The 22544-nt window shown below is 40.1% G+C and overlaps 2 protein-coding genes across 2 annotated transcripts in view; one reads left to right on the top strand and one right to left on the bottom strand.

Moving 5' to 3' along the window:
* The window catches only part of NUP153 (nucleoporin 153), a 92824-nt gene extending 84486 nt beyond the window's left edge, over positions 1-8338 (top strand). Inside the window, 2 exon segments of the mRNA XM_017874261.1 lie at positions 6368-6536; positions 7199-8338. Of these exon segments, the coding sequence (XP_017729750.1) occupies positions 6368-6536; positions 7199-7280 (251 nt within the window). The 3' untranslated portion in view covers positions 7281-8338.
* Positions 8339-11617: 3279 nt separating this feature from the next.
* FAM8A1 (family with sequence similarity 8 member A1) lies at positions 11618-22540 on the bottom strand. Its single transcript, XM_017874262.1, has 5 exons — positions 21711-22540; positions 20179-20299; positions 17874-17997; positions 16878-17017; positions 11618-15120 (listed from the first exon to the last, which is right to left on the bottom strand). Exons 1-5 carry the CDS (start codon positions 22417-22419, stop codon positions 14976-14978), a joined length of 1239 nt encoding a protein of 412 aa, XP_017729751.1. The 5' UTR covers positions 22420-22540; the 3' UTR covers positions 11618-14975.
* Positions 22541-22544: the final 4 nt, after the last annotated feature.

The following is a 22544-nucleotide window of genomic DNA, read 5'->3' on the forward strand; positions in this document are numbered from 1 at the left end:
GGCCATTTTCAGTTTGGCTTTTGCATATGGGTTTGTAAAAGTTCTTTATGTATTCTGGTTATTGGTACTTTGTCAGTTAATGTACATACTAAAATTTCTCCTGTTTTCTGGTATATACTAACCATTTTGATCAGGATTTTTTCCTCTAATATGAAATTGGAAAGTTTCGATTTCTTTCACACAGTTAACATTTTTCTCTGTCGTCTTCTTTTTTTATGTTTTTTTTAAAGACGGAATCTTGCTCTGTCACCCAGGCTGGAGTGCAGTGGCGCTCACTGCAACCTCCGCCTCCTGGGTTCAAGTGGTTCTCCTGCCTCATCCTCCCAAGTAGCTGGGACTACAGGCATCCGCCACCACACCTGGCTGATTTTTTGTATTTTTAGTAGAGACGGGGTTTCACCATGTTAGCCAGGATGGTCTCGATCTCCTGACCTCATGATCTGCCCACCTCAGCCTCCCAAAGTGCTGGGATTACAGGCATGAGCCACCACGTCCAGTCTTTCCTCTGTCTTCATGATATAGAGACAGTATATGGTTAGATCAGGATTCAGATTATGGAAATGCTGATTATTGCTGAGCCATATGGTATACTGTAACTTTCTATCCTATACAGAATTTTGTTTCTCTGACATTATTGACTTCCTCTCTTTGTTAATTTTTTTAATTTAAAGAGCAATCAATTTTATAAACTAAATACAAAGAAAAAGTCAATTTTAGGGAGATCTTTCTTCCAGTTAAAGAATTGAGAAAAGGCTACAAAGGCCCTAAAAATTAGCGTCACACTGTTGTTAAAACTTGGGAAAGGACAGCATTTTAGGGTGAAGGTTCTCAGTTCTATAACAAAGTAGACCTGGATAGTAAAGATGTTAGAGAATCCTTTTTTTAAATTTTTAAAAAATGTTTTGAGACAGGGTCTTACCTTGCACCCACAGACTGGAGTACAGTGGTAGAATCTCAGCTCACTACTGCCTCAACCTGCTGGGCTCAAGCCATCCTCCTGCCTGAGCCCACCAAGAAGCTGGGACTACAGGCAGATACCACCACTACACCCATCTGTTTATTTTTGGAGTGGTTCGTGGTTTGTAGAGATGGGGTTTTGCCATGTTATCCAGGCTGGTCTCGAAATCCCGAGCCCAAGCAGTCCACCCACCTCAGCCTCCTAAAGTGCTAGGATTATAGGTGTGAGCTACTGTGCCCAACCAAGGTGTTAGAAAATTCTAGGCTCTGGGTAGCAGCATAACTATCCAAAAAAAAAAAAAAGCCATACTACAAAGTCTAGTAAAGGTCATTCCCACAGAAAACAAAGCATTCATTTTGTCATACATAGAAATGTAGTTTTAGTAATAATCCGGAAGCATTTTGATAAAATGAAAACCATATTTTAAAGTTTTCATTTTTAAAAACTGATATGTGTTATTTTGTTACATACAATGTATAATAATCAAATTAGGGCTTTTAGGATTATCTATCACCTTGAGCATTCATCATTTCTTTGTGTCGGGAATATTTCAGATCTTCTCTTCTAGCTATTTTGAAATATACAATAAATTATTGTTAACTCTACTGTGCTCTCAAATACTAGAATTTATTCCTACTATCTAGCCTTATGTTTGTATTCATTAACCACCTTCCTTTCCTACCACCACCCCAACCAAGCCTCTGAACCATCATTCTGTTCTCTACCTTTATGAGATCAACTTTTTTTTAGTTCCTATGTATGAGTGAGAACATTGAATGTTTGTCTTTGTGCCTGACCTATTTCACCTAACATAATGTCCTTCAGTGCCATAGATGTTGTAGTAAATGACAAGATTTTATTTTCTTTTAATGACCAAATAGTATTTCACTGTTTATCAAATCACATTTTCTGTAGCCGTTCATCTGTTGATGTACACTTAGATTGATTCCATATCTTGGCTGTTGTGAATAGTGCTGCACTGAACATTGGGTACAGGTATCTGTTTGATATACTGATTTCCTTTTCTTTGGATAAATAAGTAGTGGGATTGCTGGATCATAAGGTGATTCTATTTTTAGATTTTTTGAGAAATTTCCATACTGCTTTCCATATGGTTATACTAATTTACATTCATACCAACAGTGTAAGTTTCCATTTCATTGCCAGCATTTGTTAATTTTTGTCCTTTTGATAGTAGCCATTCTAATGGGTGAAATGCTACCTCATTGTGGTTTTGATTTGCATTTCCCTTATGATAGTGATGTTGAGCATTTTTTCAGGTGTATTGGCCATTTGTGTGTTGTGTTTTAAGAAATGTCTATTCAGATCCTTTGCCCACTTTTCAGTGGGATTATTTGGGTTGTTTGTTTTTTGTTTTGCTGTTGAGTCCTTTGAGCTCGTTGTGTATTCTGGATATTAGTTCCCTGTTGGATGAATAGTTAGCAAACATTTTTTCCCTTTCAACAGATTTTTCACTCTGTTGATTGCTGCTTTTGCCTTGCAGAAGCTTTTCAGTTTAATATAGTCCCTCTCGTCTATTTTTTTGTTGCCTGTGCTTTTGATGTCTTAGCCATAAAATCTTTGCCTAGGCCAGGGGGGGTCCAATCTTTTGGCTTCCATGGGCCCCTTTGGACGAATTATTGTCTTCGGCCAAACATAAAACACATTAACACTAACAAACAATAGTTGATGAGCTAAAAAAGAAAATTTCAAACAAAAAAAATCTCAGTGTTTTAAGAAAGTTTATGAATTTGTGTTGGGCAGCATTCAAAGCCATCCTGGGCTACATGCGGCCTCTGGGTTGGACAAGCTTGGCTTAGACCTATGGTCTATTCTAGAGCATTTCTCCCTGTTTTCTTCTAGGAGTTTTGTAGTCTCATGTCTTACACTTAAGTGTAATCCATTTTGAGTTGATTTTTATATAGGATGAGAAGTAGGAGTCTAGTTTCATTCTGCATATGGATCTCCAGTTTTCCAAGCACCATTTACTAAAGAGAGTATCCTTTTCCCAATACGTGTTCTTGTCATCTTTGTCGAAAATCAGTTGGCTGTAAATATGTGGATTTGTTTCTGAATTCTCTATTCTATTCCATTGGTCTGTGTCTTTTTATACCAGTCTCATATAGCTATATATGGTAAGTACAGCTTTGTGTAGTGTATTTTGAAGGCAGATAGTATACCTCAGCTTTTTTCTTTTTGCTCAGGATTGCTTTAGCTATTTGGACTCTTGTGGTTCCATATGAATTTTAGGATTTGTTTCTCTTTCTTTTCTCTTCTCTCTCTCCTTCCCTCCCCTACCCCTTCCCTTTCCCCTTCCCTCAACAGAGTCTTCTCCACGGAGTCTTGCTATGTCGCCCAGGCTGGAGTATAGTGGCTCAGTCTCGGCTCATTGCAGCCTCTGCCTCCCAGGTTCCAGCGATTCTCCTGCCTCAGCTTCCTGGGTTGCTGGGATTACAGGTGCACACCACCACGCCGGACTAAGTTTTGTATTTTTGGTAGGGACAGGGTTTCGCCATGTTGGCCAGGCAGGTCTCGCATTCCTGACATCAAGTGATCCACCCACCCGCCTTGGCCTCCCAAAGTGCTAGGATTATAGGCATGAGCCACAGCGCCTGGCCAGATATGTTTCTGTTTCTATGAAGAATGTCATTGGTATTTTTGGTAGGGATTGCATTGAATCCATAGATTGCTTTGAGGAGTATGGCCATTTTAACAATAATAGTTCTCCTGATCCATGAATATAGGTTGTCTTTACATTTGTTTGTGTTCTCTTTAATTTCTTTCATCAGTATTTTCTAATTTAAAAATATAGAACACTTCACGAATTTGGGTGTCATCTTTGTGCAGGGGGCCATGCTAATCTTCTTTGTTCAAGTTTTGGGTATGTGCTGCTGAAGCAAGCACTGAAAGAACTTTTCTCACAGGGTCTTTTAACCTGTTCCTCCTACCAGGCTTTCTTGGCTTACTGTTTAACTGTACTCTTGGGAAACCTCTTTTTACCATTCTTTTGGAGATTCCTTTTAGCTTCATGTAAGAACCCATTTCCTGGGTGTCATGTGTTCCCTGTTACTCCCTTTTTTGCTGATACCGCACATCTTCCAGCGATTCTTGAGGGTTCAGGGATGAACATTTTGAGGCCATACATGTCTGCAAGGATCTTTATTCTCACCCCATGTTTGGTAAGATTTTGATTGAATATAGATGTAGATTGGAAATCATTTTTATAATTTCAAAGGCCTTTCTCCATTGTAGACCTTTCTGGCTTCCAGAGTTGCCTGAAGTCTTGATCTTTGCTCTTTGGCCTGTTGCTTCTTTCTGGAATTGTTAGACTGTCCTCTTTTGCCTCCGTTGTTCTGATACATCAGGATGTGTCTTGATGTGGGTTCGTTTTTATCCTTTGTGTAGGGAGTGCAGCATGCTCTTTTGTGAACTTCCATTTTGGGGAATTTTCCTGAATTACTTATTTGAAGATTTTGTCGCCTCATCCTTCCTTTCCTTCTTACCTTTTGTCTTCGTGTCATACTTTCAGAAATTTATCCTTCATTACCTGTTCTGTTGAGATTTTAACTTCCACTATTTCTTTAATTTTTAAGTATTCTTTTTCATTTTCTGGATGTTTCCTTTTTATGCCCCTCTGGGTTCCCCCCACCTCCACCCCACCCAACTGCCAGTGGATGAAGTATTCTTTAAAGATACTGAATTCAGATTTTTCTCCTTAAAGTTTTCTTTGCTGAGTCAGTTTTCCCAAAATTGCTTTTATTATTTTTGTCTCAGAGTTGTTCAAATGTCTGGTTCTCCTTGGCTACCTGTAGTTTTTAATGGGTGTAGGACACATAAATACCACTTAAATCCTTTCTACATTGACAGGGCTTATGGATCTCGAATTTCATTGTAGATTTATCTGGTTTATCTAGCTTTATTTTACTTGGGAAAATTTGGATGTTAGTATCCTTTGTTCTTTCCACTCAGTTTGTCAGATTCCCCAAAGAAGATGCATCCAGTCTCCTGCTTGGAGGGTATCAGGGAACTTCCATTTATTTGCCAGTGTTCTGGGAGCTAAGATTGGGAAGATGGCTGGAACACTCGGTATTTAGTGAATATTGACCTACTCTTAATTCCCGTTTTCAAAATGATATTATTGCCCTTAACTGTATGTGGTGTTTCCCAGTCCAGACACTTCTACAAAGACTAAAAGACTGAACTTCTGTTTTGGTGGGGTGGAAAAGGAGAATTACCATCTTTTTTTTTTTTTCTTTTCCTTTTGAGATAGAGTCTCACTCTGTTGCCCAGGCTGGAGGGCAGTGGCAAAGTCAGGGCACACTGCATCCTCGACCTCCTAGGCTCAAGAGATCTTCCCACCTCAGCCTCCTGAGTAGCTGGGATTACAGGTGCACGCCAGTATGCCTGGCTGATTTTTAAAAAATTCTTATAGAGATTGGGTCTCACCATGTTGCCTAGGTTGGTCTCAAACTCCTGGGCTCAAGCAGTCCACCTGCCTCGGCCTCCCAAAGTGCTAGGATTACAGGCATGAGTCACTGCACCCACTGATAATTACCATCTTGGTGTGGGGAGGGATTGATCCTGGGTATCTGCTTCTAATCAGATACTCTGCCAACCTTTTTTTTTTTTTTTTTTTTTTTCCTAAAATTCCCACGACATCCTCTCTTCCGTAGGTATCTGAAACCTGAACATTTTGGTTATGTTTGGTATAAATGCAATTGCTTCTGTTCTTTCCCTGCTGCTAGTTCAGTATCACCTCTGGTCAGCCTTCTAGCTTCTAAACCTTTGTTGCTGTTATCACCTCTCTATCTTTGTAAAAATCCCTTGTTGTTGTTTTAATGCACTTTTCAAAGAAGATAGAGCTAAATGTATTTGTTGATTTCACTATCTTTAACCAGAAGTCCAGGCTGCCCTTTTCCCCTTGGTCATAGGTAAGTTGTGTGATTTGTTGGAGGTGTCAAGTGAGTACTATGTGTCAGTGGAGAAAATAGTTTTCTTTAGATTAAAAGACCAAAATATTTTAACTCTTTGCATGTTTTTATACGTAGAGGTCAGAGTCATTAATTTAAAAACCTGTCGTTTTGCAGCCGGGCACGGTGGCTTACGCCTGTAATCCCAGCACTTTGGGAGGCCGAGGTGGGCGGATCACGAGGTCAGGAGATTGAGACTATGGTGAAACCCCATCTCTACTAAAATACAAAAAATAAGCCAGGCATGGTGGCACTCACCTGTAGTCCCAGCTACTGGGGAGGCTGAGGCAGGGGACTCGCTTGAACCCGGGAGGCGAAGGTTGCAGTGAGCCAAGATTGTGCCTCTGCACTCCAGCCTGGGCAACAGAGCGAGACTCCATCCCTTCAAAAAACCCTATCATTTTGCCCTAATGAAGTATTTCTGCTTCAACTATTGTAGGTTCGGTTTTCCAGTTTGGCAGCAGCACTACAAATTTCAACTTCACAAACAACAATCCATCAGGAGTGTTCACATTTGGTGCAAATTCTAGCACACCTGCAGCCTCAGCCCAGCCTTCAGGCTCGGGGGGCTTTCCATTTAACCAGTCGCCAGCAGCATTTACAGTGGGGTAAGATAATTTTTTATTGAAATGGAGAATTTACATTGGTAAGGGTATGTGCATGTATATGTTTTGTTTTTAAAAGTCATCAAGAAGGCCGGGCGCGGTGGCTCAAGCCTGTAATCCCAGCACTTTGGGAGGCCGAGACGGGTGGATCACGAGGTCAGGAGATCGAGACCATCCTGGCTAACACCGTGAAACCCCGTCTCTACTAAAAAATACAAATAACTAGCCGGGCGTGGTGGCGGGCGCCTGTAGTCCCAGCTACTCGGGAGGCTGAGGCAGGAGAATGGCGTAAACCCGGGAGGCAGAGCTTGCAGTGAGCTGAGATCCAGCCACTGCACCCCAGCCTGGGCGATAGAGCGAGACTCCGTCTCAAAAAAAAAAAAAAAAAAAAAAAAAAAAGTCATCAAGATTCAGTATGGTTTGGGTAAAGTTAAATATGTTCTCCAACATAAATTTACCATACTACAATTCTGGAAGATTGTATTACAGTTTGAGAAAAAACTAGCAGTAGCGTGTGTGTTAGGTATAGCAGAAAATGTACATAACAACGTGAGTCTACTCCCCCCCCCACCCCCCCCACCCTTCTGCTGCTCATGGTAAATGTTGGCATTTGGAAATTTTGCTCAGAGCATCATGTCACATTATGAAGTTTTTATTTTTCACAGGTCAAATGGGAAAAATGTGTTCTCTTCTGGAACTTCAGTCTCTGGTCGGAAGATAAAGACTGCTGTTAGACGCAGGAAATAAAGGTCACATTGGTGTTACACGCAATTTTAACAACAGCTGGTGCCCTGCTTTCAGATACTGGATTGTACTTTGTGCTGGGGTTATCTGAAGTCAGATCTGCCTAAGGACTTCTTTAATTTTGGAATTTTCCTCCTTTCTTTTTCGTTACAGAAGCCCCAACCTGCCTCACCCACCCTTTTTAAAAAATATAATAGCTAGACTGGTGACTGATTCTTCAGCAAAAATATTTTATGATCCAGCAGATTATTCACTGATTTGACATAGTCTGGCTGTACCCAGGAATGGAGCCTGCACGGCGAATGGCTTTGTATAGAACCTCTTTGTCTACACCATTATGTGTGCTGATAAGCGTTTACAGAACGCGTTGAAATTGTAATTATATCTGAGGAATTCTGTATAGATTAGAATTCTGTATAGATTAGAGAATGTTGAAACGGATGATTTCTCTGCTGAGTTTGTGCTGGTGTATGTGTGAAGTGAGTGAGTTGGGTGTATTGTGCACTAAACTTTTCTGATAGAGGAAGCCTGATTAAAGAATGGTCCGTGCTAAGGACTTGTTAGATCTAGTTCATTCTCCATTTAATAATTATATGCTATTTCTATATTTTCATTCTTCTATCACCTGTCTTGCCTTTTTCATTATTTTATTATGAAACTTGTGTAAATACAATTTTGTTTCTGTACTTTTTTGGCATAACATAAATCTGTGAACTTGAAATTTGAATTTTGTGTTAGAGATTTTTTTGTTGTTTGTTTAGTCTTGTCTCAGATTTTATTATGTAAATCCCATTATTCAAAGTTGCCTAAATCCATTTGGAAATCTTTAAAAAAAATTGGGGATTCTTAAAGTTGAATTTATTGGCTTTTCTGATCCAGTTTTGTTTGGACCAAAAACCAGTATTGTACAAAGTATTAAGCATATATTTTTATATTTACTAAAATGGACTGTGGTGACTTTGGATAATAAGGAAAAGTTTAATATTAAAGCCATGTTTATTACAGTATAATTAACATGATAAACCATGGGATAAATGCCATCAATAAAAAATTATGACATACTTTTTGTTCTAGTTTTACCTCATAATGAAGGCACACAGTATTATTGGGATGGGACTTTTTAAAATAAAGGTTAACAGTGTCTCATTAGAAGAATACATTGACGTGATTTAGACGACTCCTAAGAGAAAGGGAAAGTATCTGAAGGCACAACATATAGAAGGTTACCCGTACCCTACTTCTTGCCTGGTGCTATGAATCATGCCTAATTTGCACATCGACTTACATACCTTTTTTAAAAGTTGAAAATAAACATGCACAATTCATTTCTCTTTATGCTTCTATCTTCCTTGGTAAGTTACTGGATAGTGTTTATTAAAATTCTTGGAGATACATACACAAAAACTAGTTGTTTCTTGGTATGTGCAGAAGAAATTGTTCCCAGAACCACACTCCCCACCCAAATCCCCGCCCGCCCCATAATCCACAAATTACCCATACTCAATCCCAGCGTGGACCCTGCAAGAACCTAGCCCAACCCTCTGAATGTTACAGGTTTTATATCCCATGAATACTGTGCTTTGATCTGTGTTTGGGTGGGGTTAAAAAAAAAAAAAAAGCAAAAAAAAAAAGGCCCATGTAAGTGGGTTACCAGTTCAAACCTGCATTGTTCAAGGGTCAAGCTGCACTTTTCTTTTGTATTATTTTACTGCATTTTTTTTTTTTTAAACTGGACTCCTGTGGTCCATAAAAGAGCTCTTGGAACAATGTTTGGTAATTTTATTTTTCAGTTTGAATGTACAGTTATTTGAATTGTGCTCAGTTTTAATTTGCTGAACTTCTGGTTGGTTGGAGTTTCTTTTTTTCCAAGATGGAGTCTTGCTGTGTCACCCAGGCTGGAGTGCAGTGGTGCAGTCTCGGTTCACTGCAACCTCTGCCGCCTCAGTTCAAGCAATTCTCCTGCCTCAGCCTCCTGAGTAGCTGCGATTACAGGTGCCCGCCACCACGGCTGGCTAATTTTTGTGTCTGTATTTTCAGTAGAGACAGGGTTTTACCAGGTTGGCCAGTCTGGTCTTGAACTCTTGACCTCATGATCTACCCGCCTCGGGCTCCCAAAGTGCTGGGATTACAGTCGTGAGCCACCGCGCTTGGCCTGTTTGCAGTTTAAATTTAGAATTCAAGGTATTTTTCTTACTTGAGATGTGTTAGTACATCAAATGCTGGTTGGGGGTAGAAATTTCGCTTTCTTAGCAGTATACATTTGACACCTGTTCAGGAGGCCAAATGTGGCGATGAATACTGGAAGAGGTAACTGGGAATTTGTGTCTTACTGCAGAGAAGTTAATTCTTAAACTTTGTAGGTTAGTTCTTAGCCATTCTCTAAGCCCCTATGGCTGAAGCATTCTGCTTTTCTCTAAAAATTGCTAGAAATAATGTTTACTTTTATTTAGTACTCTTTAAATAAAAGTCACCGAAACCATACTTAGTCTGGTTTATGTTAAAATGGAATCTTTAGCCCCAACCTGAGAAGTCTATAGGACTGCATTCAGAACTTTGGGCTTTTTCCAGTCTGACTACTTTAATTCTTGGGAACCTCCGCCTCTTGGGTTCAAGTGATTCTCCTGCCTCAGTCTCCCGAGGAGCTGGGACTACAGGTGTGCTCCACGACACCTGGCTAATTTTTGTATTTTTAGTAGAGACAGGGTTTCGCCATATTGGCCAGGCTGGTCTCAACCTCCTGACCTCGCTCGCGATCTGCCCACCTTGGCCTCCCAAAGTGCTGGGATTAACAGGCGTGAGCCACATGCCCGACCTTGGTTTGGGTTGTATGCTGCATACACAAGTGAAAATTGAGGATATTTGTGGATAGCGGGGAAAACAAATGTTGGAAAGAAAGTAATGAAAGCCCATACTTCTCATGCTGGGCCAATGAGTAATGAAAATGGATTGACAGGGTCTCCCTCTGTCATCCAGGCTGGAATGCAGTGGTGCGATCATAGCTCACTGCATCCCTCAACTCCTCAGCTCGAGCAATCTTCCTGCCTCAGTCTCCAGAGTAGCTGGGGACTACAGGTGTGTGCCACCATGCTAAGTTTTTTATTTTTTGTAGAGACGGACTCAATATCCGATCCTCTTGCCTTCCAATGTGCTGGAATTACAGGTGCGAGCTACCGAGCCCAGCCAGGAATTTTTTTTAATGAAAAATCATCTGAAGGGAGGAAAGTCATGTTCAGAAACTTTAATTGAATAATTAGGTAGGTGTTTTTACAATTTGGTTGACCAGAGGACTGGTGGCTCACTGAATGTACCGTTAGTAGTACTTGGCAGGGTATGTCAAATACATGTTCCTAGGACCCCATCACCAGAAACTGACTGGGTCCAGATGGGGTCCAAAAGTCTGTATCATCAAATAAGCACCTGGCTGACTGATGCACTGAGGTTTGGGGGTGTCACTTTGTAAGTAAAGTGTTTTGAGTAATTACAATTCCGGGCATTAAGAAAAAGGTACATTTCAGACCACTGAAAAATGTCTTTAAGCTGCCTACTAATACTTGTTACAAATTCTCCTCTGAAATTACTTGTTTCATCTAATTATTTGAAATTATTGAACTGATTTTAACAACATATAACCAGGCCATATGCTGGTTAAGCCTGTGAATAACTTTTTGATTGGAAAGTATTATTTTACTTTGGAAAAGTAAAATACAATGGAAATTTTATAAAGGTTTTTTGGCCGGTATTTAATGGAAACTGACAAATTTGGTCTAGTAAAATTGAGAAAGTGGGGGTAGTAGGCCTAGCTACATGCATCAGCCGTATGACCACCTCAGTGAGAGACTTCATATCCTTTTGTAACCTTGTCTCAAAAATCCACTGTAGTTCCAAAACATTAAGTTTGTGGCTAGGCTCATAACAGCAACACACTGTCTACAGGACTTGGACCATCTGTTAGTTTATCCTTTGCCCTTGCTGAGTGAGGAACCTGTTGTTTTGCTTCCTGCCCTTTCTCGCTGGACCTGTTCATAAAAGAACAGAAAAGGCTTTTAAGGTCAGAACTGGGTTTAAATTGCCCAGATGAGACTTGTGTGGTGGTTATGATGGTTAACAGCTCTTGAAGGACTGGATTAGTTTAATAGTAAGCTTAATTCATGTACAGGTAACTTGTGAGTGTGCCTGCTAAATCGTCCCTAAAGATGGACGATTCTTTTTTTCATAGATCTCTATTTCTGAAAGCATTCTAGTTTATTGCTAAACCCACTGGAAAAGCTGTATTTAGAAGCAATGACTCCCTAAGCAAGAAATTCCAGAGCGAACCATCTTAAACAGACAAAATACAGATACATTGATGACTAAGTATTTATTGAGACAATACAAATTGGTGGCGTACAAATTATTAAAAATAGAACGCTGAATTTTATAGGTGGGCCATCAAGATACTGTTGACAGATCAAGCCTTACTATAATGAACTGCAAAGAAATATGTACACTGTTTGAAATGGGAACTTTATCCAGGCAAGCATGGGATGTCAAGAGTGGCCTGTGGTACTGGAGACAAGGAATATCAAGTAATTGACATGTTACTTGTCAGATTTTAGGAATACTGTTATTTAGGCATATTCAAAGAAACAACTGCCTGTTTTAATAGGGATAAGTACATAATGAAAACATTTAATATCCATACCTCCCTCAAAAAGCCCTTTATTCCCAAGTAGCAACTAGTGTAAATTAGTTTTCAATTCCTTTCTACCCTTCCTTTGCTAGAATGCATAACTAAAACACTCAAGTCACTGAAGGGAACAAATCCTTTTACTGTCACTTGAAACTAAAAACACTGACTCATTTTGTAATTTGGGTGAAGTAGCTCCCAAATATAATGCATTTTTTTCTACCCTATATGCTTGGGTAAAATCGGAAGGTGAGTGCTTAGGCAAAAATAACTCCTGAACCAGTGGGAGCAAAGTTCAGTTGGGCAATACTCTTTATGATACTGACAAGTGAAGGCTTATTAGTTCAAAAAGTGCTGGCTTTATTTCTGTAGTCACAGAGTAGTCTAAAGGTAAGGCTTACTCAGCTCTTGGCTCCCACATAAATGTTATTCAGTATGCCAGATTTTTCTCAAGGTGCATTAGCCACTCAGGATAATTTTACTGGTGGGAACAGATTTTCTAAACATCCAAATTAACTGCCAATTCTGGTTTATCTTAGGGACATGCTCATTGAAACGGTATTCTCACTCAGCTTGAATACTAAATTTTGTTCCCTTATTACCTTGTTAAAGTGATGAATATGTTTGTACAATGAAGACAACTTTCTTTTGCCTTTTTAGGCTACAGCTTCAGCATGGGAATTATACTTTGACACAGAAAATGAGGTCTATAAGTGAAATATAATACAGTGTTCTGGAAAGCAGGAGACTACCTTACAACCCAAGAGAAAAATATGTGGCACTAAGGCCTGGTTCCTTCTTCCCTCATTGTTTTGTCACTTTTTCCCAAACTTTGGGAATCAAAATCTCTGCACAAATGCTGAATTCATAAACTGAAACAGACTCTTGGGTTCTATTATAAAGGCAAATAATATTTCTATGTATTTTGTAGGGCTATATAGTAAATAACTTGAATTCATGGTTGGATCTGACTGAACCTACAGAGATCTGAATGACTCATATATAGAAAATGTGCAATATTCTAAGTATAAAAAGTTAAACTGGACTAGTTTGTTTTTGTTTTATAGTATAAATGAAAATGACCTAGATGGTAAAGTATTCAATTATCTGAGCAGAAATTATGAATGAAAGATGTACTCCAGACCTATATGATTGAGGGACAGTTCAACTTGAATTCCCCAGTGGCAAAAGTGTTGCATAAACTAATGCTGGTGTATACCCTACTAAAGTGCCAAGTTATGTAACATCTCCTAATTTTAAAATGAAAGATTTTCTTCTTTTTTTCACTGTGAAGGGCAGTAACACTAACTCTTCCCCATGGGTGCAAGTGAATGATTTTATTTAGTACATTGACATACTTAACTATTAGTGTTTCTGGGAAGCTAGATTTGATATAAACTTATTCTGAAAAACATGGTTTATGAAATTTTATAATAAAATTATTAATAGACTTTCTATAATCAAATGTGAATATCCGTTGTCACAGTTTTAAATGTAAAAGAAAAACCTTTGAAAATTAATATAGTGATAATAGACATGTACTGTGTTTGCTATTAAATTTAAGACCAAGAATGAATACTGCCTAGATTGATCCCTTAAGTAATCAATTTTTGAACTGTGCAATGCAGTTTAGTGTGTCTTTGGAAAATGATGTCAGAGCTGGAGAAAATACCTAAAAATGAAAACTCAAACCATAAATAGTACAGGTGTATCTCAGCACAGCTAAATGGGCCATCTAGGAAAAGCACACACACAGAATAAAATCCCACAATTCTGCTTCAACAGAAGAATAAAGCAAAATGGCAATACACACAGTATCATCACTTTGCTTAACATTTCCCCCCAAACTTGAGCAGACCCAAAATGAGCTTAAAGAACCTAGAATAATGTCTGGGAATGATAGTCTCCCTTGCTTTAGAGAGAATAGTCCATAACGGGAAAATTGCTAATATTTTGCAAGCTATTAATAGTATTTAGAGTTAATCATGAATTACTAAGTTTTTTTAACTCCTTGATGTTTCAACAGTCATGGAACTATATAAAATATAAGGAAAGTAGTATGAATATGCTGTATATAAACAGAATTTACACTCATTGAGAACACTGAGAAGCACTAATACTTTCTTCATGCTGCACATATACTGGGAATACTTCTACAGTAAATATGCAACTGTTTGATGGAGGTGATTTCTCCCCACATATTTATAGTCTGATTCAGGGCACTGAAAACACTTGCACATAAAATTATAAGTTAAAATTATAAGTTCAATTTACACTGAAAACTTACTCCCCCACCATTAAAAGTAATCACTAACTTACCTTTAAAAAAAACCAATTAACATAAGCAATGTGACTTAATACTTTTTCATCATCATGAGAAACTTGCCCCTAAATACATGTTCAAGCATTAAGAATAGTTGTAAAGTTTCATCATTACCAGAGGGAACTGCAGTATGGATTGGAAAACTTCAGGTAAGGGAACTGCTAGGCCTGCCTCACTTGTCCCTTTCTCTCGCAGCCAACTCACCGGATCTCCTGGGATGGGAGACAGTGGATTATCCAATTTGTGTTCTCATTCCCTCACCCAAACACCAAAGACAATTTCCCCAGAAAGTGTAAACTAAAAGATGAGTTACACAGGTGTTTACAAAACACAACTGGACATTTTCCATTATTTTGGGATAAACCAAAATTTTAAAGTTTCATTTGGAGATTTCAAAGCTGAAAATGCTTTCAGCAAATTCTTAGATCTTAAGAAAGTATATACTGTCCATTGTTTATAAAATCATTTGCCTTTTTGATCTAAACATTTTAATACTTGAATTTAATAGGTTTTTTCTTCTGGAAAGTTCTTTGGCATTCAAGTAAAATCAAGTAAAATCAATACTTTCAGAGTAGTCACCTGCATCACACTGGAGTGACTGCTTTAATTTCTAAATCATCAATTAGTGTATAACCCAGGGATACTGATGGCCTTATACATAATTTAGTCTTGTCAGTATAGTGTGTGGAAATCAGGGCTTTGGGGGGCATCATCTGACTCCATTTCTTTTTACCACAATGGTTCCTGCTACAATGTCATAAGCTGTTCGATTATGCTGAAAAAACAGCAGTGTGATGAAAGCAGGGAAAAAAGAAGCAATCGAAAAATTCTTGATCAAAGCTCGTATAGTGGACCTAAAATGTTAAAACAAAAATATCAGGTAAGTTACACATCAAACCACATATAGATTAATGGTATCCCATCAAGTTCAAAACAGACATTTAAAACACAATCATACTTCTCTACAAAAGTCTACAGGGAATGTCTTTTTCATTCAAAGTATAGTTGAGAGAATTTTTATCTTTGATATATTTTCAAGTAGCAATGTATCATGATCAAACTCTAAAGACTTCAACAACATAAAAGACCTTAGAACTTGAACATAAAAAGCAATAATAAACATGTCTCAGAATATTGAACTAAGGGTTTACAGAGCTTTCTAGTATTTTCTCAGAAGAAATGAACATGAATTCTGAGTATTTTCTGAGTAGGCTTACTGTAGTCCCATTTATCTACCTTATAGAAAGAACTTGCATTTTAAAGTACTGTGTGTTCTTTAATCAGCATTTTCCTTTGTGGGATCCAGTGATTAAGCAAAGCTTTTAAAAGCTTTCAGCAATCACTCAGAATGGACCATTATCCTACTTATGTTAGATTTCTGCCTTTTAGTGCACTGAAGGGCTGCAGAAAAGTACAGTGGCTATGAATCCAGACTAAATTCAGAACCATCTTCTACCAATTACTAGTTGTATTCCACATATCCACATCTGCAAAAAGGGAACAATAGTATCTATCCTGAGGTTGTTAGCATTAAATTAGTTAATACACATGCAGTGTTACTAACAGTGCAGGTAGGTAAAAAGTACTCAATAAACACTAGCCATTACCGACTCTTATTAAAAGAAGTAGGTTTATGACTACCGAATTTTAAGAAAAATTTGAAGACGGCAAAACCAAAGTTTCTATAGTCACTTGTTTATATTTCTTGATGTAACAATCCAGCTCTGAATCATTCTGGCAAAAATTGCAGCCACTATCTTGTTTGGCTCAACTGACTACCAGCCACTCACCTCCATAATTTCCATTATCACTGGTTGTACCTTACCCCAGCGCTAGATGCCAACAGTTAATCTTGAGTACTGCAGTATTACAAGCTCTCACCTAACAGCAGGAGAAAGATGCACGAATGCATAGCTGTCAAAACTCTTAGTGCCTATTCAAGATGGAATAATGACAGGTATGGCCAAATGGAGACTCAAGGCAGATTAGTACCGGACCTAATGTCCACAGATCCAGAGAATAATAAAGCTGGTCATGGAGCACTAATACAGCATCAACACCCAAATCATCCTCTTATTGTGACTTATAATTCACAAAATGATCATCTTGAGGCTGGGCACAGTGACTCATGCCTATAATCCCAGCATTTTGGGAGGCCGAGGCAGGCGGATCACGCGGTCAGGAGATAGAGATCATCTGGGCTAACACAGTGAAACCCTGTCTCTACTAAAAATACAAAAAATTAGCCAGGCGTGGTAGCAGGTGCCTGTAGTCCCACCTACTCAGGAGGCTGAGGCAGGAGAATCGCTCGAACCCGGGAGGCGGAGCTTGCAGTGAGCCGAGACTGCGCCACTGCACTCCACCCTGGGCAACAGAGCAAGACTCTGTCTCAAAAAAAAAAAAAAAAAAAAGATCATCTTGAAAATGTATACTGTAAAAGGGTGTAAAAAGAGGTCTACAATCATGTAACACAGCTGAAATAAATATTCAAACTTTGTTTTAAACTTAATAAATACAAGCTTATCTATATGCTATGAAGAAAAAAACCCAATATTGTAAAACACATTATTTTCGTAAGTATGTAGTAGATTAAGCTAAGAAAAGGACTTACGTTGTAATGCTCACATTTGAGGAAGGAATCACTAAAACCCGACTTGGTGCAATAAGCACTGATGTATCACATGTCACAACTCGAAGCCCCAGTAGGAACTTCCCTGGGGTAGCTCCACCTGCTCCCCAAATGCAAATTATCTAAGGAAAGAAAGATGATTTTAAAATAACTTACTGGCTCAACTATACCAATTTTAAAGATAAACTTTTCCTACCGTATTATTTCATGTTCTAATTTTTCAAGTTGAAAGAATTACACAGAATACTCAAAAGTTAACTATTTAACTTAATGCATTTCTGTAGGTCTCTAACATGTCCAATACCATGAGATATCTGTCTCCTGTAATATTTCTCTGACTACTACACTTTGTAGCAAGTTGTTTCTGCGGAAAACTACATTGGAAGTTCCACAACCAATTTACAAGTACATTTTTGGACCACAATCTATGAGTGAAATTTTATTTGAATTTCTAAGACTGAGAAATATTACAAAGAAATTGTAAAATGTCTCTTTTTCAAAAGTTTTTACGTAATGATTAGTTAAAATTTGGAAAAAAACAGTAAAGTAGACATACAGAAAAGACATGAATGATTATAAATTTCTATTACTTTTTTGTCTTGGGCTGATAATCTAAACTTAGATTGTTGGCTGGGTGCGGTGGCTCATGCCTGTAATCCTAGCACTTTGGGAGGCCAAGGTGGGCGGATCACTGAGGCTGGGAGTTTGAGACCAGCCTGGCCTACATGGCAAAACCCTGTCTCTACTAAAAATACAAAAATAAGCCGGGTGTGGTGGTATGCACCTGTAGTCCCACCTACTCAGGAGGCTGAGACAGGAGAATCACTTGAACTCAGGAGGCAGAGGTTGCAGTGAGCCAAGATCATACCACTGCACTCCAGCCTGGGCAACAGAGCGAGACCTGTCTCAAAAAAATTAAATGTAAAAACATAAAATTAGATTGTTAAATACTAATTCTTGCTGAAGTCAGTAGCTTACCTCATAGAAACAAACTAATAATCTGTATATAAGAGCCACAACCATCATTTTCTGCAAGTCTTCCATTGATGTGTCTTCATCTATTTCTTCTATTATATAATGCATAGCAAACTTAGAGATATCCCTATACAAAATAATATTTTGGGGTTATAAAGAATTAGTTACCAGAATAGTAGCACTGATTTTTTTTCATTAGTGTAAGTCATACATTTTAATTTAAATTCCAAACCGATCTTTAGATTCCCAACCATCTAGTATCATAAAGCATTCATTAGTTTATTCAATAAATAAGTAGCATTATCATGAGCAGACACTGTACTAGCCCCTGGGAAATAAGGGTGAATGAATTCACATGGTCCCTGCTTTCATGGAGGGTCTAACCTAGCAAAGAAAACAGAACAATAAATAAGCAGCAATAATAAAGTGGGATGAGTACTGTGATGGGGAACCTAGGATACTATGGAAACACACACCAGGTACACTTAACCTTGTGAAGGTTTCCCAGAAAAGACAGATGAGGACCTGAAGGATGAAGAGAAGTTAGACTAAGAGGGAATAATGTTCCAGAAAGAGGGAACAGCAGGAGAGAAAGTCTGGGAGAAAGATAGTATGTGATAGAAGCTGTAAGCAGTTTGGTGTGGCTCATATACTAAATGTGAGAGGTGGCAGTGATTAAGAAATAAAGGCAGGGTGTGGTGGTATGCACCTGTAGTCCCACCTACTCAGGAGGCTGAGACAGCCTCCTGAGTATAAACCACATGATGAAATTCAGACTTTATCCTGCTGGTAAAGAGAAACCACTGAAGGGGCCGAGCATGGTGGCTCACGCATGTAATCCCAGCACTTGCGGAGGCTGAGGTGGGAGGATTGTCTAAGTCCAGGATTTTGAAAACAACCTGGGCAACATAGACCCCATCTCTAAAAAAACAAAATAATAAAATTTTAAAAGAGAAACTACTGAAGGGTTTTAAGGTAGGAAAGGAGCACAACCAGGATTTATGATCACTTTGGTTTTATATCAGAGACTGGATTGAGATAAAACAGGAGACTGAGTTACCACTAGAAGGCTTCTGCTATAATCCAAGCAAGAGATGACAGTAATTGGAGGAGGGAGAAGCAATGATGATAAAAAATGCCAGGTGCAGTGGCTCATGCTTGTAATTTCAGCACTTTGGGAAGCTGAGGCAGGAGGATCATTTGAGCACAGGAGTTTGAGACTAGCCTGGGCAACATAGGGAGACCCCGTCTCTAAGAAAAAAAAAAAAAAAAATGTTTTAATTAGCTAGGCATAGTGGGGCATACCTGTGGTCCCAGCTCCTTGAGAGGCTGAGGTGGGAGTATAGCTTGGGCACAGGAGATCAAGGCTGCAGTGAGCCGTGATGGTACTACTGCACTCCAGCCTGGGTGACAGAGCAAGACCCTGTCTCAAAAAAAGAAAAATGATCTGGCAGTGAAGAGGTCTGGGGTTGAAAGCTATTCAGGAAACCGAACATAAAGGAGTTGGTATTTCACTGGATGTGGGCTGAGAGAGGGAGGGACAGGGAGAAATCACAGTAACAAGTTTCTGGCAAGGACCCTGAAATGTGACTGCACAGGTTTGTATCTTGACTCTGTCATTTACTACCTTTGTAACATTTTAAGTTCTGTGCTCAACTTTTCATAAACCCAAATCTCCAACTCTATAAAATGGTGGTATTAATCTCTACACCTCATCTTGGTATTAAGATTAAATAAGAATCCATATAAAGAAGTGAGCAAGCTCAATATATGGCATATAGAAAGTACTCAGGAAGTGATAACTGCTATTACGATTATCGTTAATCTGGAAGGATTACTCAAATGTCTCAATTTGAAGTTCACTTGGGACTTGCCCCACAGTATAAGCAAATCCCATTTGGAAATGCCATCTAGTTGATTATTAATTCACCTACCAAAAGCTCTTTATACCTTTGTCTTTAGAGACTCCACAAGATAGCAAGAGGGAACAGGATAGTGAGAGGTAAATTAGTTCCTGGCCTAAAAGAATAGGTGAATAAAATCAAAGCAGGTTTGGAGGCTCTTTTTACCTATTTTTGATAGGTGAGATTCCCACACATCTTATAGAATTCAGTAAGTTATTTTTTTCCTTTGTAAATATTTCTTAAAATCAATAAGAAAACAATAAATTTGACAAAGCTCTTATAAAGAAATCATGACACTCACAAGCCCATTATCAATATAATCACATGTAGACAAACAGAATGTAACAAAACAAGATCTTTAAACAGTAGAAATTAAAACCTTTCTGCAAATCTCCTCAACTTACTTTATCCCACTGAGGTGCATAATGCTTAAGACAATGGTTGCTTTTATAAAGAAGAGAATAAAGAAATCCACCATCTCTGCCATAAATCTGTGGGCCAAGGATGGAATAACATATTCTCTGCCTGTAAATTAAAAAAAAAAAAAGTTAGGAAAAACGAATCATTTCACACAAGCCTTGGAACACAAGCCATGTAATGAATTGGTAAAGAAAGTCAAGGTACAACTTAAAAAAACAATATTTATAACCTTGCAGCAACTATTAATATTGATTCCGCCAAGAACCCGTGTTACTAAAACAGAATAACAGTACTCCACTATTTACTGAACTTAAAAGTCTGCTTTCATCACCTTAACGTTTAAAAATTGATTTCACACGGCCAGGCGCAGTGACTTACGTCTGTATACTCAGCACTTCGGAAGGCCGAGGCGGGCGGATTGCTTGAGACCAGGAGTTCCAGACCAGTCTGGCCCTTGCCAACATGGCGAAACTCCGTCTCAACAAAAAATACAAAAATTAGCCGGGCGTGGTGGCGCGTGCCTATAGTCCCAGCTACTAGGGAACCTGGGAGGCACAGGTTGCAGTGAGCCAAGATCGCGCCACTGCACTATCCAGGTTGGGCGATAGAAGCAGACCTTGTCCCCCCGCCCACTTCCCCCCAAAAAACTGATTTCACAGATAAATTCGATTAGGGTATCCAATATATTTCACTAGAACTCTAATGAGGAGAATCCAGGTGATCACATCTAAGTGACAAAAAAATTAAACATTTTTTAGTGCAAATCAAGGTTAAATATTGGCAATTAGTACAAAGTAAATCCCTGTAACGCCCCCCTCATTTTTTTTTAGTTTGTTTTGCTTTCTTTAAAATAAACCCAATGAGTATCTGTCTGTCATCCTAAATTCTGACTGGGATCAGAGGCATCTATTAGTTCTTGTCCCATCTATCTGTGGCTAAACGAAAAGTCTTAACTAATGGATTAAATAGTAAACTAAGAAGTGTACCTAATTCAAAATATTCTAGTTCACACACAGAAGCAAAAACAATTACACAATATACAAGATCAATAAGCCCGAGCTTCCTAACTCCACTTGTATCCATGTCAATCTCCTTTCATATCTGGTCAGTTCCACTGTCCTAAGTTGCCAATGTCTGAAGAATTTCCAGCATTACCAGTCGAGCCCCTCCAAAAGTGGGTTTGCCATTTGCGAATTTAGCTTTGGACCTCACTCTGCAAAGCGTGAAAACCAAAGGAAGAGAATGGTTTGAAGAGCAATTTCTTTTCACGAAGAAACAACTAGTCCCACGAGTAAAGGAATCAATTCGGAGTGCCAGGTCTAAAGGACGATGAAACCGTATTGCCTCCTTGTACATTCTGGGAATTTAGGGCCTGGACAAACGATAGCTAGTGCACGGGCAGGATGGTCAATTAGAGTAGCAGCAGCAGTTACAGGTCTAAAAAGCGTGCCAGCTCCACCCCACAGGTCCCCGAAGACAATTCTACTCTGCCCCGCCTCCACCTCGCGCTTCTCACCTGCCTGTCGCCCGGTCTCGCTCGGGCTTCGCGAAGGGGCTGCGGATCCTACCCTCGACACTGGAGTGGCCCGGATCGACGCCTGCACATGAGGAGCCCGGGGTCCCAGGCCCGCGACTGGAGCAGGGGTGCTGATGCCGGCAGGTGTCCGCGGGTCAGGCCCCATGGCCCCTGGGCTCAGGAAGTAGAAGGGGTTGTAATAGCCTAGCTGCGGGGGCGGCGGCGCCGCGGCCTGGGGAACAGGAGCGCCACCCGAAGGGAAGCTCTGCGGGGACGGCTGGGGGCTGCAGTAGGCGGGGAAGGCGGCCAGGCCGCTGTGCCAGGTGAGGTAGCCGCAGTAGGACTGCCACAACCACTCGTGCACTTGCCGGGAGTACTCGCGGGCGCTGAGCCGCGCCGGTCTCTCCCGCGGGGCCGCGGCTTCGGGCGCCTCGCAGTCCGCCTGCTCCTGCAGCCCCGGACTGGAGCCGGAGGCCGCCTCCCCGCGCTTCCTGAGCTCGCGCGGCGCATCCAATTCGTCGGCGGCGGCGGCCGCGAGGCCCGGGGCTATGGGCCGACCCGGGGCCTGGGGTTCGGCTTGGGGGTCGTCGCGGGGGCATGGGACGGCGGTGGTAGCAGGGCCTTTCAGGGAAGGGACGAGCTCGTGGTCCCCTCCGCCATCGTCCTGCCCGGGAGGACGGCCTCGGGCTTCCTCGTGCCCCTCGGCCATAGTCACCTCAGCAGCACCCTCCGGGGTACCTGTCACTGCTCCGTTTCCCTGCCTCAATAGCCCCTCCCGAACAGCCCGGTCGCCACCGCAGCAGCCGCAGGCGTCAACAATCCCCCGCCGGAAGC

Source organism: Rhinopithecus bieti, unplaced genomic scaffold (genome assembly GCF_001698545.2).
Source record: "Rhinopithecus bieti isolate Rb0 unplaced genomic scaffold, ASM169854v2 scaffold_8309, whole genome shotgun sequence".
Taxonomy (NCBI): domain Eukaryota; kingdom Metazoa; phylum Chordata; class Mammalia; order Primates; family Cercopithecidae; genus Rhinopithecus; species Rhinopithecus bieti.